The 16,734-nt window shown below is 42.0% G+C and overlaps 1 protein-coding gene across 7 annotated transcripts in view; it reads right to left on the reverse strand.

The window, feature by feature from the left end:
* The window catches only part of aak1b (AP2 associated kinase 1b), a 126,916-nt gene that overhangs the window by 67,555 nt on the left and 42,627 nt on the right, over positions 1-16,734 (reverse strand). For all 7 annotated transcript variants that reach the window (XM_043681261.1, XM_043681259.1, XM_043681257.1 and 4 more), the window contains exons 6-10: positions 9,049-9,130; positions 7,560-7,692; positions 4,908-5,011; positions 3,641-3,720; positions 638-792 (exon numbers count right to left, since the gene is read on the reverse strand). In XM_043681261.1, coding sequence (XP_043537196.1) covers positions 638-792; positions 3,641-3,720; positions 4,908-5,011; positions 7,560-7,692; positions 9,049-9,130 — 554 coding nt within the window. The remainder of the gene's footprint in view (positions 1-637; positions 793-3,640; positions 3,721-4,907; positions 5,012-7,559; positions 7,693-9,048; positions 9,131-16,734) is intronic.

Raw genomic sequence — 16,734 nt, forward strand, 5'->3', positions numbered from 1 at the left:
AATCAGGATAAACATCAGAAGATCATTCACACAATGAAGAAAATTAAGTAATTGATTTAGTAATTGAGGGAAACTTGTGAAAACATTTCATGAATGAGGAAACTACTAAGGCTTCCGGAGAACTATCATGAAGTGAATGGCCTTCTTTATCCATCTTTATTCTGTGGTAGTCAACAGGGTTCATTTCAGCAATACAAGGATGCTGATACATAAAATCGCTCTGGCCTCTCCTTAAACTCTAGCCTGGTTTGACAGTGAGAGATAAGTCAAGTCATGTAAGGTCAATGTAGGCATCTACAGCTCAGTAGTGAGCAGAGGAGATCTTGTGCTTCTGACATTTTTGGCTGCAAAGAATCAGATTCAGAAATGTCTAAGTGCAAACAGAAAAGTGACAGTTCTCCTCAATGATAAACAGGCCCCAAAACATGGAAGGTTTGAACATCATGAATATGCTTACATCAAAAATAAGCCTTTTATGAAATTAATCAGTCTCTATGTATTAGATTTCTAGTTGTCAGTCAAATATATTGAAAAAGCATAAATTGCTGCATGAACCTGATTATTCAAGGCTAATGAGACGAACAGCAAGTGTCAAATTGGTACAAGCTGCCAAAAACATGTACGAATGGTCTCTGACCTGCTGGCGGTACGACTGCCTGGGTCGATGGCCTTTTGCGTGGGGTCAGAGAAGGCTGAATGGGCAGCATCCCTGGGTTGGCTGGAGCCTGCCCAGCCTTCGGCCTTTGGCGAGGAGCTATTGATGTCTCAGTTGGTGGAGTTGGGTCTGTCAGTCTGTGAAATGAGGACAACAGTTTCATGTACGGGAAAGACAGCAGAAAACATCACACTATAACACACACCCATCTCTCCCTCTCCCTCTCCAACACCCGTTTGTTTTAACTTTGCAGTCTTGGAAGTGCAGACAGCAGAAATATTCAGTCATGGAACAGGGATCGATAGAATACACCAGATCACTTTTTAAAATCACCAAACTGTGTTGATACCACAATCAGAATAACGTGGTCTAATCTGACCCATTATGCTTCTCATTATTTGTAAGCTTCAATATTTCCACTTTTCAAGCAATCGATTCCTATTAGAAAAGGTTCAAAGATAGATACTGCATCAACAACGTGGCAGAGGGATCTGGACTTTATATAGAAAACAGTTCTTAACCATAATTTTATGCCATCTGGTTACAATCTCAGTAATTAGTACAAACAAACATCGATCTCTCCTTACCTCATTACAATTCTTTAAGAACCACAAGAACAGGCCACATGTTCCGAACATCTCACTTCAATATCTTCAGTTCAAATGAAAAGGTCTTGTGCACTTAAAAAACCTTTTTGCTGCTAACACCTGGTGAATCAGTGCCATACATGTTCTGTAGCTTCTCATGTCTAATTTCCACTGGTTCAGAACTTGAAACAATATTCAGCCTGCAGTCAAACTAATGACTTGTATATCTGCATCACACTGACTTTGTACATATACAGTGTCCCCTTCTTTTTGAATTCAGTGTTAGGGGCTCAAAACCAAGGAATCCATTTGTCCTTTTGTTATATTGGTATATCTGTGGTGCTGCCTTCCAAGTGCTTACCCTGCAACCAAACCTAACTGCCTTACATTTAGTAAGATTGATTTCTGTTTGTCACTTACAATCTGTTGAAATAGAGCTTCTCTACTGTGGGGAGGCAAAGGCCTCATGGTATTATCACCAGGCTATTAGGCCAGAAACTCAGCTGATGCTTCGGAACTGGGTTCAAATCCTCCATGGCAGATGGTGGAATTTGAATTAAACAATAATTTGGACTTAGTAGTTTAATGATGACCATGAAACCATTGTTGATGGTCAGGGAAAAATCTATCTGATTCATTTATGTCCTCTATGGAAGGAAATCTGCCATCCTTACTGGGTCTGGCATACATGTGACTCCAGATCCACAGCAATGTAGTTAATTCATAACTGCCCTCTTGTAATTAGGGATGGGGAATAAATGTTGGCCTGTCCAGCAACACCCTCATCCTGTGAGTGAATAAAACAAAATCCAAACACTGACACTACACTTATCTAGCACAAGTGGTCAGGCACCAAATGACTGGCTTCTGCAAGGACTACAGTAGGAAGGGAACCAGAAAGGTTCACCAGCACTTTTTATATGAATTATCATGCGATATGGGCATTGCTATACCATAGCAAGACTATATCAATAAATACCAGCATTTATTGCCCAGCCCAAGCAGACCTTGACAAGTTGGCAGTGAGCTTTATTTGCTGCAGTCACTGGGTGTAGGTAGACCCATTATAACATCAGAGAAGCAATTCCAGGATTTCAACCAACAAGTGAACAAAGTTAAAAGTCACACAAAGCCGGGTTATAGTCCAACAGGTGTATTTGTAAATACTAGTTTTCAGACCACTGCTCCTTTGCCAGGTAGCTGTGAAAGCTTGTACTTCCACACCTGCTGGACTATAACCTGGAGTTGTGAGATTTTTAACTTTGTCCACCCCAGCCCAACAGTGGCACCTCCACATCATAACAACAGTGAAGGAACAGCAACATACTTCCAACTCAGCATGATGTGTAGCTTGGAGAGTAACTTCCAGCAGTTAGTGTTCCATGTATCTGCTACCTTGTGCTTCTGGGTGGGACAGCTCAGAGGATGGAAGATGCTGACTAAGGATCTTTGGTGAATTTCTTCATTGCATCTTGTGGAGAGCACACACTGCTACTACTGAGCGTCAGTAGTGGACGGAGTGATTACAAACTGGACAAATCATTCAAAGACTGTGGCTACAGCACCAGGTCAGAGGTTTGAAATCGTGGAGTGAATACCTCATTTCCCGACTCCTCAAACCATGTCAACTATTGACGAGGCACAAGTCAGAAGAGTGATGAAATACTCCACACTTGGCCAGGTGAATGCAGCTCCAACAATACTCAAGGAGCTTGACCACACCCAAGACAAAGCAGCCCACTTGTTTGGCATTACATCCACTATCTCCGCCACCAATTTTATGAGCACAACTGACTCGTCCTTTCTCCAACATTGGATGATTGAGATTTCTTTTAATGGATCCCTGTGCCTCTGCCTAATTCCACACTCTCATGCTTTTCTGAACAAGGAAATGTTCCCAGCATTCCCCATTTGAATCAAAAATAATGAACTCGTAACTGAATGATTTGGGGATTTGTCTGTGCAACAGTCATTATGTTCAAAGATAACTACCAGTCCGTGAGCCACTTGGGAGCTGAATTAGGGCATTGTATCAATGGGTCTCCCCACTGAGAAAAATCCAGGTGGAAATTAAGTGCTGAACCAATAAAACACCCACCCAGATCTCCTTGTCCAGACTGATACACAGAAGTTAGCCAAGTCTGCAATGCACATTTAGTCCTTTAAGCCAGAAGCAAACCAAAATTGCATTCAACAAAAAACAAGGCGAACCCAACTGAAACCCAAAAGGCTTGGCAATGTTATATTTGTACTCCCTGGATTCAAAACACTTTCCCTTCCCAAAAAGCACAAAATAAAATCCAAGTCTTGATGCTGTTATGTCAAAGTCACTGAAGCAATTCCAGGCAATTGCCTCCTCCGCCTAATTACATGCAAGATGGTATGTGAAAGTGCTAACCTCGCCTTGGGCTGTGTCTTCTTAGCTGCAGCTTCACTGGCTTTTACTGGCTCAACAAGCTTGGCTGGAATGGGAGAGTTCTGTAAAAGAAAGCTATTATTACATCAACTTCAAAACGCAAGCAAATGCACATGATTTCTCCACAGCTTCACCATCGCAGACTCAACACGACTTGTCACACCAAAATAAAACAACGAAATGTGGATGTTGGCTATCTGAAACACACAAAAACAGAAATTGCTGGACAAACTCAGCAAGTCTGGCAGCATCTGTGGAGAGAAAACAGAGTTAACACTGAGAGTACAGTGACCAGTTCTAAAGAAGAGTCACTGGATTTGAAATGTTTTCTCTGTTTCCTCCCCACAGATGTTGCCAGACCCGCTAAGTTTCTTGCGCAGTTTCCGTTTCTCTATGTTCTACAATGTCATATACTTTCCACTCTCAACAGTCATATTATAGATCTTTTTATGCTGGCTGTGTCAAGACTCAGATCGTTCAGTGACAGAAAATTGTTCAACGTGAATGCACAACAAATGAATTTGGTTTCATGAACCCACTGAAGAACCACAGATCAGATCTTTCCAGCACTTAATATGGGCTTAAGTTGTTTTGCACATTTTCCAACTGGATTTAGAGAGTCATAGAGATGTACAGCAGAGAAACAGACCTTTGAGTCCAACTCGTCCATGTTGACAAGATATCCTACAGTAATGTCGTCCCACTTGCCTGCATTTGGCCCAGATCCCTCTGAACCCTTCCTATTTGTGAACCCTTTTAAATGTTGTAATGTCCCAGCCTCCATCACTTCCTCTGGCAGTTGGTTCCTAATACACACCACCCTCTGCGTGAAAAAGTTACCCGTTAGATCCCTTTTAAAACCTTCCCGTATCACCTTAAACATCCAGGTAATCCTGACAAACTTTGGCAGAACTCACTTTATTTGGTTTACTAACAAGGATATGTCAAGGCAAGTCGCTCATGCACAATCACGAATTTGCTTTTCAACTGCAAGCATTCTATTTCTTTCGATGGTCTTGCCTTATTCAAAAATGCTCTCTTCAAATATTCTTTTAATGGAAAACATCAGGAAACTGTCACATGAACACAAGCACATCTGTAAAAAGTTCTCTCTTTCAGTACACAGGAGCTGAAACAATGTACCCACAACACAGTCAGTCTTTCTAGTTGTGCGTCTAAGTCTCAAAACATATGTGACATTCTTGACCTCGAGGCCAGCCTGACAAAGCCTCATTATTTCTGGACTTACACTGACATTCTGGACAGGGCACTCCTTTCCAATTTGTTTAAATGCAAAGTGCGACACCTGGTAAATGTCAGGTCTTTTGTCTGGATCTGGCTCGAGCATAAATCCTGAAAAAAGGAAATCAATATCAGTCAATTGTTCATACTAAAATGACTGCAGCTTCAATATGAAGGAAGCATCAATGTATTTGACCACACAACTCAAAAAACTGCTGCACGTTCAGAGACAGATTTCATTTTCAATGCTCTGGTATGTTTATTCACATATCTTAAACTCTAACCATCGAGAACAGCTCCCTTTCAGACACAGTAAGGAGATCATTCTTGAGAAACAAGCACAAATAAAGTAAATCACAACTGCCCAGAGACAGAAAGCATCAACGTTGTTTCACTTTGTTCTTCTCATCTTGTTGTCTCTGTTCCAAGCAACATGTGCTTGTCAAAATTTCAGTCAATTTGGGTATGGATTTAAAATAAAGACAAATGAATCAGACCGGTTAAATGGAGGGTTATTTTGAAGAAGCATATCAGAAAATAATTTGCAACAGTGACCCAAACGCATCAATTGCAACAAAGCATGTAACTTGAGTCCAGCCTTTGTGATGTAATGTTAATGGATGGAACGTCAATACTGCTGAGTTTGCAACAGGAAGTCACACATTTAGGTTTGACTTCAGAGCGGATGGTTCGAGGTCTCAGTTCTGAATAAAGACTGCTCAGTCCAGAAGGGAGAAAACTTTTTCCAAGCAGGGGTATCAAATTTTCCTTCAGGGCAACCAGTCACGACAGCTTAAATGCTGTTGTTGTGAATGGACCAAGCCAGGAAAGTTTGGATAGAAATCTTCAAGTTGTTAGAACTGAAAAACGTTCAGGCCAAACTGCCTCCACTGTCCACGGAAAAGAAAGTGGGAGGTATCAGTTAAAAAGTTCAAGTATTGAGTGGGGCGGAAAGTTCCTCGAGAATTAATACTGTAAGTACAGATATTCAGAGAACAGTTTGAAACTTCATTTTGCCATTTGAGCTAAGATCCTTCTAAAGGCCTTCTATATAAAAATACAGACATGCTGCTTTGTACGGTATCTTTGCTCTCTTTTGTGTCATAATCCAGAACATTTTTCGGTTTGAAGAACTTGAAGATTTCTATCCAAACCTTCCTGGCTTGGTCCATTCAAAACAACAGCATTGGTTTTTGTTCATTCACAGGATTTGGGCTTCGCTGACTGAGCCAGCACATATTATACATTTGTGATTGCTCAGAGGATACTCAGAGTCAAGCACATTTGAAGTCACGTGTGGGCCAACCAGGTAAGGATGGCAGGCTTGCTTCCTGCAAGGACAGGAATGAACCAGGTGGGTTAGGTAATAATTGACAATGGTTATGTGATCGCCATGAGGTCAACTGTCTGTTAAAGATTTCTACTGAATTCATCTTTCACCATCTGTCAGAGTCGGGTTCAAACTCATGTCTCCAGACCATGACCCTGGGTTCTGGATTACTAATTCAGTAACATGACCAGCATGCCACCACCTCCACAATCCTGAGATAAAGAACAGTACGCCCTCTTGTAACACATTTCAGTGAGCAACCAGTTGAAAAAATTAAACCCATTATCTGTCAAGCCTAGGATTTGACTTGTCCACTATTTACCTTGGAAGGTTTCAGAACAAGTGGCTCATCGTCACTTGCAGCTCTGTCCTCAAGATACAGCAGTGTTAAATTGTCACCCTGCAGAGAATGTTGTGTGAACATTCACATCCAAATTATTGGGACTTAGCGTGACAGATGTAACAGGATGACAGCCCACAGGATTATTTTAATCAGTTTCTTGCAGTGAGATATTTCCAGCTCCTTGCACATCAGTCTACTTCACTTTCACCAATCTTGCAAGTTTTAATCCATTTATAACCTCCGGGATAAAATGCGTTTGACGAGATCAGTAATGGTTGATTCCAATTTTGCCTCAAAGTATCAGTGGAATTCTAATTTTAGGAAATGCTTGTGAAATAATATTTTCTGTTTAAAATTAAACTTCGATTAAGATACATTAATTCATCTGCTTTGTCCCAATGAAGTGGACAGTATGATGCCATAAACAGAAGCAGCTCCTCAACATTTGAATTAAATCCTGTTCCTGTCTCTATGCATTGCCATTCATGTCACTGTGAATAGTTCAAAAGTATATATGCAATACGCATTCTCAAACTCAGGGCAACTCCTCAATAGACAGAGTGTCACTGTTGTCTTCACCTTGACTGCAAATACAGCCAAGGTCATAGGCCTGAAACTCACTCACAACTTCAGAACACTTGACCAGACAATGACGACAGGCACAAACCATTTAGAATGCCAAACCTGGCAAAGACAACAAGCGAAGGGAAGTTCAAATCATTCAGTCTCATCACAAGTTGCAGAGTTCTGCACTTTTTAACATCTTTGAAAATCCAACACGTTCGAGATTTCAACACTTCATTTCTTAGACAACATCAGCCAAATGCACAATATGTGAGCTTCTGATGATGCTGCACTTGACGAACTGTTCAATCAAAAAACACAGACTGTAAATCTATCCAAATCTATTTTTAACCTTCTAGCTTAATTGTACTATCATTCTCAAAAGGAGCCTAGCAGAAACTGAAACATGTAACAGTGTGTACTTATTAGGCAGTGCATCTCGCTGGAGTATTTGGAGTTGTCTGGAATTGTAAAGCTCCCATCACAGATTGCAACCTGGCTTTCTCCAAACGGTAGTGTAAAAAAGCAAAGTTTGTACAGTAAACATCCGAGAGCCTGAAAGAAAAAAACAGAAGAATATGACCAGTCTCAATCAAAAGAAGTCAAAAAAAAGGCAGAAGTTATCTTTTTCCCCAAGGTAACTCAACCAGTGGCTCTTCCCATCTTGGGTAATTCGAGCCAAGAAAGCATCCACATATGATCTTGCATCCACATTTTCTGGAATGTTAAATTTTATTATTTTCTTCAAAGATTTGTCATTTGTTTGATCATGGTATGAAGGTGGAAAGCAACTACTCAAAATAGCAGGAGCTTTTGCAGAACTGTGTCCCACACATACAGTGATGTCCTGGGAAGAGTGGACAATTGCTTCACATTAAAACAAGAATGGGTTTCAAAGCTCTTTCCCAAGAGGGGATGGAGGTCATAGCTGGTCATTCCAGTGACTGAGAAGGTCAAAAGCTACTGTGGCTGTTTTCGAACTGTGAGCAATTCAAATCAATTTGTGCACACTTTGTGACATATAGAAATACAAACTTAAATTCTAAGTGTCAATTATGATCAGCATGCCAATAGATCGCACTGAATTAACGAAAGTGCTGCTTGTCAATCTGACTGTAAATACCCTGCAACAGCTATAGCATTCAGGGAAAATCCATTGTCACTGGATAATCTCATGAATACTTTAGCACTCGGGTGAAAAGAATGTTAGGTGAAGTGAAAAATGCACATGAGCTTGAAATGATTTCATTCACACCCCACAGCCACCATTGCCCTTTGTGATCAAATGGACCCTTTCAAAGATATTGGCCAAGTCATGCATATTGGTCAGGACAAGTCGCCTGCTCTTTTTCAAACAGCATCATGAGATTATCACACTCATTTGGCCACAACATGGCATATCCAATCATGTGGAAGCAAGTGCAATGTTGAGGGAAGGTAAGTGCAAGTCAAAGAGAAATGGACAGACTTAGTGGTACTCCACAGAGAAAATTCAAGTCAATCGATCTGAACAACAAGGTCTGAACAGTGTAATTTTGCTATGATTGCCTCTTATTACGAAGTGTGAACAATCAGGGGCAACATGTTGTAAAATGAGATTACTGCTTTCTTTTGGCATGATATTCAGCTTCTAATAAATTTTAAATAATGCTTTGGCATGGAAATAATTGCCGAGTTTAGTTGCCCCGACCACTGGGACATGCTGATATTCTGAACAGCTCTATACAAATATAAGTTTGCTTGTTTCTGTTACTGGTAATGTAGTTATGTGTTTTCATTCTCTAGATTTTCAGTGTCAATTATTTCCATTACATCAACAGCACAGAATCGGGAAATGCCTCAGAAAGAATATCCTGACATTAAGTGCTTTCATTTACAGTACATCTACAACAAAGGCTTCCGTTTACTCACCCATATATCAGCCTTTGTAGTAATGGGTTTACCACAGTAAAGGTTGACCATTTCAGGAGCTCGGTAGGACAGAGTTGTGTACCTAAAAAAACACAAAGGTATGGGAGTGATTTCTCCAATATTTGCTTTTTAGGGTTGAGACTGGAACTTCTTGTTTTGGTTCTCTCAAGTGCACAGTGATTTGCCTTTCTTGCGGCCTTTCAGGTTAGCCAAAAGAAAAAAATTCAAGCTCATGTCAATAAATCTGATCAACTCGGGCCAATGCCATCGGGAACACATGAGGTCAGCTGATGTGGCATGAAATGCCTTTATTCAGAGGTGTACCTCCTGACGAATTGTGAGCAAATATTCCCAGTTGTTATAACACCCTGAGTGAAGCCAAAACCAAACAGCAGTTCAAGAGAATGTCTCTTCTTTTGGAGACGTAATGGCTGCCAGTAAAGAACAATGACAACATCTCAAAATAATTCATGGTATGCAAAACTCTTTCATGGGGCAAGAAGTGAAACATTAACAAAAGGTTTTTTTTATATCTTCCTGGTACAGCAATGAAATGGGGGAAGGGAAAATCACAATTAAACTGACACATCTGATAATTTGGTTCCCAGGAAGCAAACAATGGTTAAGAGTTAGACTTGAGATTAAAACAAACAAGACCCCATGTTGTATTAGGTCCCAGGATCAGTATGGCAATGTACTACAGAGTCATACCCATGATACCATCGCTGCATCAGAACATTGGACCTGATTTCACATCTTACCATGGATCAACTGAAGCATAACACATTGCTGGAACCATGCTTCACTTTTGCCAAACAGGATGCTCTTCACCTGAACCAGAGGGTTACCAATATCCTGGAGGGGGGGAAAATTTCCTAATGCTCTGTGGCGGGGGGAGTAGAGTTAAATTAATGCAGCAGGGGGATGGAAACCTGAATCATACTTCCAGTGTACTGGAGTTTGAAGGTAGTGAAGTCTGGAATAGGTTTACAAGGTCGTGAGAGGGACTGACAACCAGGATGTTGGATTTAAATGTGTGTACTTCAATGCCAGGAGCATTCGGAATAAAAAGTGGGTGAACTTGCAGTATGGGTTGGTACCTGGGATTTCAATGTTGGGGCCATTTCAGAGACATGGCTCGAGGAGGGATGGGAATGGTTGTTGCAGATTCCAGGATTTTGTTATTTCAACAAGAACAGAGAAGATGCTACAAGAGGGTGAAGGTGTGGCATGGTTAATCAAGGGTAGTATGACCGCAATTCAGATAAAGTTTGAGGACTCATCCACTGAGGTAGTTTGGGCTGAGGTTAGAAACAGGAAAGGAGAGGTCACCCTGTTGGGAGTTTCTTCTCAGCCTCTGAATTGTTCCAGGAATGTAGAGGAAAGGATAACAAAGGTGATACTTGACAGGAGCAAGAGTAACAGGGAAGTTTTTATGGGGGACTTTAACTTCCCCAACATTGACTGGGAATACTATAGTTCAAGTAGTTGAGATGGGTCAATTTTTGTTCATTGTGTGCAGGAGAGTTCTCTGACACAGTATGTAGACAGGCCATTTTTATAAATGATTTGGATGTGGGCATAGAAGGATGGATTAGTAAATTTGCAGATGACACTAAAGTAGGCAGAGTTGTGGATAGTGCAGAAGGATATTGTGGATTACAGAGGGACATAGATAAGATGCAGCGCTGGGCTGAAAAGTGGCAAATGGAGGTAAAAACAATGACTGCAGATGCTGGAAACCAGATTCTGGATTAGTGGTGCTGGAAGAGCACAGCAGTTCAGGCAGCATCGATGATTCGGGCAAAAGCCCTGATGAAGTTGATTTCGAAGCTCCTTGGATGCTGCCTGAACTGCTGTGCTCTTCCAGCACCACTAATCCAGAAAGTGGCAAATGGAGTTTAATGCTGAAAAGTATGAGGTAGTTCACTTCGGAAGATGTAACAGGAATACAGAGTACTGGGCCAATGGTAAAATTCTTGACAGTGTAGATGAACAGAGAGATCTTGGTGTCCAGGTGGATAAATCCCTGAAAGTTGCCACCCAAGTTGAAAGGGTTGTTCAGAAGGCATATGGTGTGTTGGCGTTTATTGGTAGGGGATAGGGTTTTGGAGCCACGGGGTCATGCTTCAGCTGTACAAGACACTGGAAAGGCTGCAGTTGGAGTAATGCGTACAGTTCTGGTCACTGCATTATAGGAAGGATGTGGAAGCTTTGGAAAGGGTTCAGAGGAGATTGACAAGAATGTTGTCTGGTATGGCTGAGGGAACTGGGTTGTTTTTGATGGAGAGAAGAAGGTTGAGAGGTGACTTAATCGAGACATATAAGACAGTTCTGGTCACTGCATTATAGGAAGGATGTGGAAGCTTTGGAAAGGGATTGACAAGAATGTTGTCTGGTATGGCTGAGGGAACTGGGTTGTTTTTGATGGAGAGAAGAAGGTTGAGAGGTGACTTAATCGAGACATATAAGATAATCAGAGGGTTAGATAGGGTGGACAGTGAGAGCCTTTCTCCTCTGATGGTGAAGGCTAACACGAGGGGACATAGCTTTAAGTTGAGACATGACAGACTTAGGACAGATATTTCTTTACTCAGAGTAGTAGGGGCGTGGAACAGCCTGCCTGCAACAGTAGTAGACTCACTGACGTTATGGGCATTTGATATACTTATTGATAATAATGGAATGGTGTAGTTTAGATGGGCATCACATTAATTTCACAGGTAAGTGCAACATCAAGAGCCTGTACTGTGCTGTAATGTTCTATGTTCTGTGTTCAAGTATTCGATAAAGAGTTGCAAAAAACAATGAAACAACTGAAGAGTGCAGTCATGGGTGATTCCGAGGAGAAAGTGAGGACTGCAGATGCTGGAGATCAGAGTCAAGAAGTGTGGCGCTGGAAAAGCACTGCAGGTCAGGCAGCTGTGATCAAGGACTCATGACCAAAATGTCCATTCTACTGCTCCTTAGATGCTGTCTGACCTGCTGTGCTTTTCCAGCCCCACTCATGGGTGATTCCCATGATGGATTTGAAAGGAAAGGTCACTGGAGAGGGTCTGGTAATGTAATATGAGCTAATAGGCTAGAAACAAAGAATAGTTGAGATGAATGCCTGAAACAGTTCTGTAAGGAAAACAACTTTGTCATCTTTTATACCGTCTTGAAACAACACCTGAGAAGACCCACAACAGTGCATGAGACATTGGGCTGGCACAGTGGCTCATGGTTAGCATTGCTGTCTCACAGCACAAGGGACCGAGCTTCAATTTCACCCTCGGGCAACTGTCTGTGTACAATTTGCACATTCTTCCTGTGTCTGCGTTGGTTTCCCCCAGATGCTCTGGTTTCCTCCCACATTCCAAAGATGTACAAGTTAGGCATGCTAAACTGCCCAGTGTTCAAGCATGTGCAGGCATGATGGACTATCCATGGGAAATACAGAGTTACAGGGACAGGGGTGGGCCCGGACAAGATGCTCTTCAGATGGTTGGTAGCCTGCCTCCACACTGAAGTGATTCTATGATATAATGCTGAGTTGCAATGAATGCCATTGGGTTCTTCAATATTACATTATTCATGCCCAATTTCTTATGCTATGTTCAACTTCATAACCTTTGCCAAATCATGAAAAACATCATAAGACCACATACAGAAGCAGAAATTAGGCAATTCAGCCCATTGGGTCTAGTCCATCATTCAGTCATGACTGATAAGTTTTTCAAGTCTATTCTCTCGCTTTCTCCCCATAATCTTGATCCCCTTGATACTCAAGAACCTATCTATCTCAGTTTAAATATACTCAATGACCTGACCCTCCACAGCATTCTGCAGCAATGAATTCCACAGATTCCCCAGTCTCTGGCTCAAGAAGTTTCTCCTCATCTCCGTTTTCAAAGGTCTTCTGTTTACTCTAAGGCTGTGCCCTCAGGTTCTAGTGTCTCCTACCAATGGAAACATCTTCCCAACATCTAATCTGTCCAGCCCATTCAGTATTCTGTATGTTTCAATTAGATTCCCCCTCATCCTTCTAAACGCCATCAAATATAAACCCAGAGTCCTTAAATGTTCCCCATATGTTAAGCCTTTCATTCCTGAATCCATTCTCACGAACCTCCTCTGAACACGCTCCAGGGCCACAACATCCTTCCTGAAATATGGGGCCCAAAACTGTGCACAATACTCCAAATGTGGTCTGACCAGAGCCTTGTAGGGCTTCAGAAGTACATCCCTGCGTTTATATTCAAGTCCTCTCAACGACTTCCTAACGACTGACTTAACATGCAAATTTATCTTGAGAGAATCCTGGATGAGAACCCCCAAGTCTCTTTGCACTTCTGAATTTTCTCCCCATTTAGAAAGTAGTCTATTCTTCCTACCTAAGCGCATGACCTCACAGTTTCCCATATTGTACTCCATCTGCCACTTCTTTGTCCACTCTCCTAACCTGTCCAAATCCTTCTGCAGACTCCTGGCCTCCTCAATGCCACCTGTTGCTCCACCGATCTTTGAATCATCTGCAAACTTAGCCAGTCTTGCCCTCAGTTCCTTCACGGAGATCATTAATGTATAAAGTGAAAAGTTGTGGTCCCAACACGGAGCCTTGCAGAACACCACTTGTCACCAGCTGCCACCTTGAGAAAGACCCTTTTAGCCTCACTTTTTTGCTTTATGCCAGAAAGCCAAACTTCTTTCCATGCCAGCACCTTGCTCTCACACCATGGGCCCTTAAATTACTCAACAGCCTCTTGTATGGCACCTTCTTGAAGTCCAGATGGATAACATCCATTGGTTCTCCTTGGTCTAATCAGCTCATCACTTCCTCATAGAATTCCAGCAGATCTGTCTGGCACGACCTATCCTTGATGAAACCATGGCGACTTGGCCCTATTTTACCAGGCACTTCCAGGTATTCAGAAATCTCATCATTCACAATGGATTCCAGGATCTTACCCACAACCAAGGTTGGGCTAAACGGTCTGTAATTTTCCATCTTTTGCCGTACTCCTTTTTTAAAGGTAGCAATTTTCCAGTCCTCTGGGACCATTCCTCATTCCAGTGATTTCTGAACGATCACCACAAAGGCTTTGACTATCCCTTCAACTATCTTCCTTCGAACTCTGGGTGTAGTCCATCTGGTCCAGGTGACTCAATCACCTTTAGGCCATTCTGTTTTTCCAGCACCTTCTCCTTGGTGATGGCCAATGGCTCAATGTCCACTTTTGCCTCTCTTTTTAACACTTAAACAGCAACTAATGAATGTAAAGGATCCATGAGATACTACCAGAAAAACTAACGTCATTTACAAGATACCATACAAGAACTGTAAAAAAAAACACGATATTGGACAAACCAGCAGCAAACTTGCAACCAGGATACATGAACACCAACTGGCCACCAAAGGACATGACCCACTATCACTAATTTCTATACATACAGACAAAGAAGGACACCACTTTGACATACATCCTAGGACAGGCGAAACAAACACACGCATGAGAATTCTTAGAGGCATGGCATTCTAACCAGAACTCCATGAATAAACACATGGACTTGGATCCCATTTACCTTCCTGGAAATGACATCACCCACATTAAGAAACCAAGACTTATTCATAGAGAGGTGGGACATACCATTAGCACTTCACCGAAGACTCGCACTGATGATGGTGACGAAATGTCTGAAAACCAGCGAGCTAACTTACATACTGATCAATCTGAGCTACAAATCTTCTCAAAAGCTACAAATCTTCTAACGAAACTCTTACAGTCTTCCTCGATATTACTAGCTAGCTTACCCTCATATTTCACCTTCACCCTCCTTATTTCTTTTTTTGTTGCCCTCTGTTGGTCTTTGTAAGCTTCCCGATCCTCTGATTTCTCATCTCCCTTCACCACATTATATGCTTTCTCTTTTGCTTTTACGCTATTCTTGACTTCCCTCGTCAGTCATGGTTGCCTCATCCTCCCTGCACGATGCAGCTTTTTCCTTGGGATGAATCGCTGCTGCATCTCCTGAATCACTCCCAGACACTCCTGCCATCGCTGTTCCACTATCTCTCTGACTGGGCTCCTCCCCAATTCTACCCAGCTCCTCCCTCGTGCCACTGTAGTTGCCGTTATTCAGCTGTAATACTGTTATCTCTGAGTCTAACTTCTGCTCTCAAATTGCAGAGTAAATTCAATCATATTATGAAAACTGCTTCATAAGGGTTCCTTCACCTTTAGCTCTCTTATCAAGTCTGCCTCATTGCACAACATTAAATCCAGTATTTCCGATTTATAGTGGGCTCCACCACAAGCTGCTCCAAAAAGCCATCTCGTAGACATTCCACAAATTCCTTTCTCTTGCAATCCACTATCACCTGATTTTCCCAGTCCACCGACATGTTGAAATGCCCCATGAGCACTGTAACTTTCCCTTTCCAAAACATTTTTTCTATCTCCTGGTGTATCTTGTGCCCCATCTCCTGACTATTAGGAGGCCTGTACATAGTTGGAGTAATAATGTTTTTTTTTTAAACTTTGTGGTTCCTCAATTCTACACACACAGATTCTACATTATCTGACCCTACTTCAGATCTTAGTACCGATTTAATTTAATTTCTCACTCATAAGGCAACCCAACCCCCTCTGCCCAACTGCTTATCTTTTCAATGGGATGTATATCCTTGAATATTCAGCACTCAATCCTGATCCCCTTGCAGCCATGTTTCCACAACGCCCACCAAATCATACCTGCTGATTTCTATCTGCATCAGGAGCTCATTTATCTTATTCCTTACACTGTGTGCATTCAGATAGAATACCTTCAGTCTGTATTTACCGTCCCTCGTCTCAGTGTCATTCATTTGTCCAGTGTGCTTGTAGTTTGATTGCGAACCCTTTCCATACACTCTTTGGAGGCAAAGCTCACACAACCCCAATTCTCTTAAATGTCTTGCACATAAGCAAATGTCAATTGATGTCACCGTGGATCACTGTGATTGCACACGCACACTCATCATCTGGCACAACGCTCCAAAATTCTTTCGACTCTCTGGGCCTAGTCACAGGTCCATTCCCACTCTCAGCCATTCTGAGCCAATGTACACACATTCAGGGCACATCAAAATTAGCAGAACCAAGATATCTCCAACTTGGATGGTCACAACACCTTTAACATCATGGAGTACAGGGAACATAACAGGAGTGACACCAAACAATAGTGAACACCGGGTTAAGTAAAGATATATATGGGCAGAGGACCAAAATCTTGGTCGAAGAGATGAGCTTTAGAAAGTGTCGTCTTCAAGAAGAACAGAGAGGTTTACTTACGAAATTCCAAGCCAGCAGAAGGCTCAGTGCCAATGGGGACACAATTGAAAACTAAACAAGTTGACGGTCAGAGAAACACAGTGATATCGAACATTTCCAGGACTGAAAAAAGGCACAGAAACTCGTAAAAGCCTGGAAAGATCAACTGCCACACATTTGAAAACATGAAATTTCTTCAAAAATGGATTTACTCAACCAGCATCTAAAGTGAAAGTGAAGAGCATCCAAGGAGCAGGTGAATTGACATTTCGGGCATAAGCCCTTCTTCAGGAATGAGGAGGGTGTGCCAAGCAGGCTAAGATAAAAGGTAGGGAGGAGGGACTTGGGGGAGGGGCGTTGGGAATGCGATAGGTGGAAGGAGGTTAAGGTGAGG

This window comes from Chiloscyllium plagiosum, chromosome 42 (genome assembly GCF_004010195.1).
Source record: "Chiloscyllium plagiosum isolate BGI_BamShark_2017 chromosome 42, ASM401019v2, whole genome shotgun sequence".
In the NCBI taxonomy this organism is placed as follows: Eukaryota; Metazoa; Chordata; class Chondrichthyes; order Orectolobiformes; family Hemiscylliidae; genus Chiloscyllium; species Chiloscyllium plagiosum.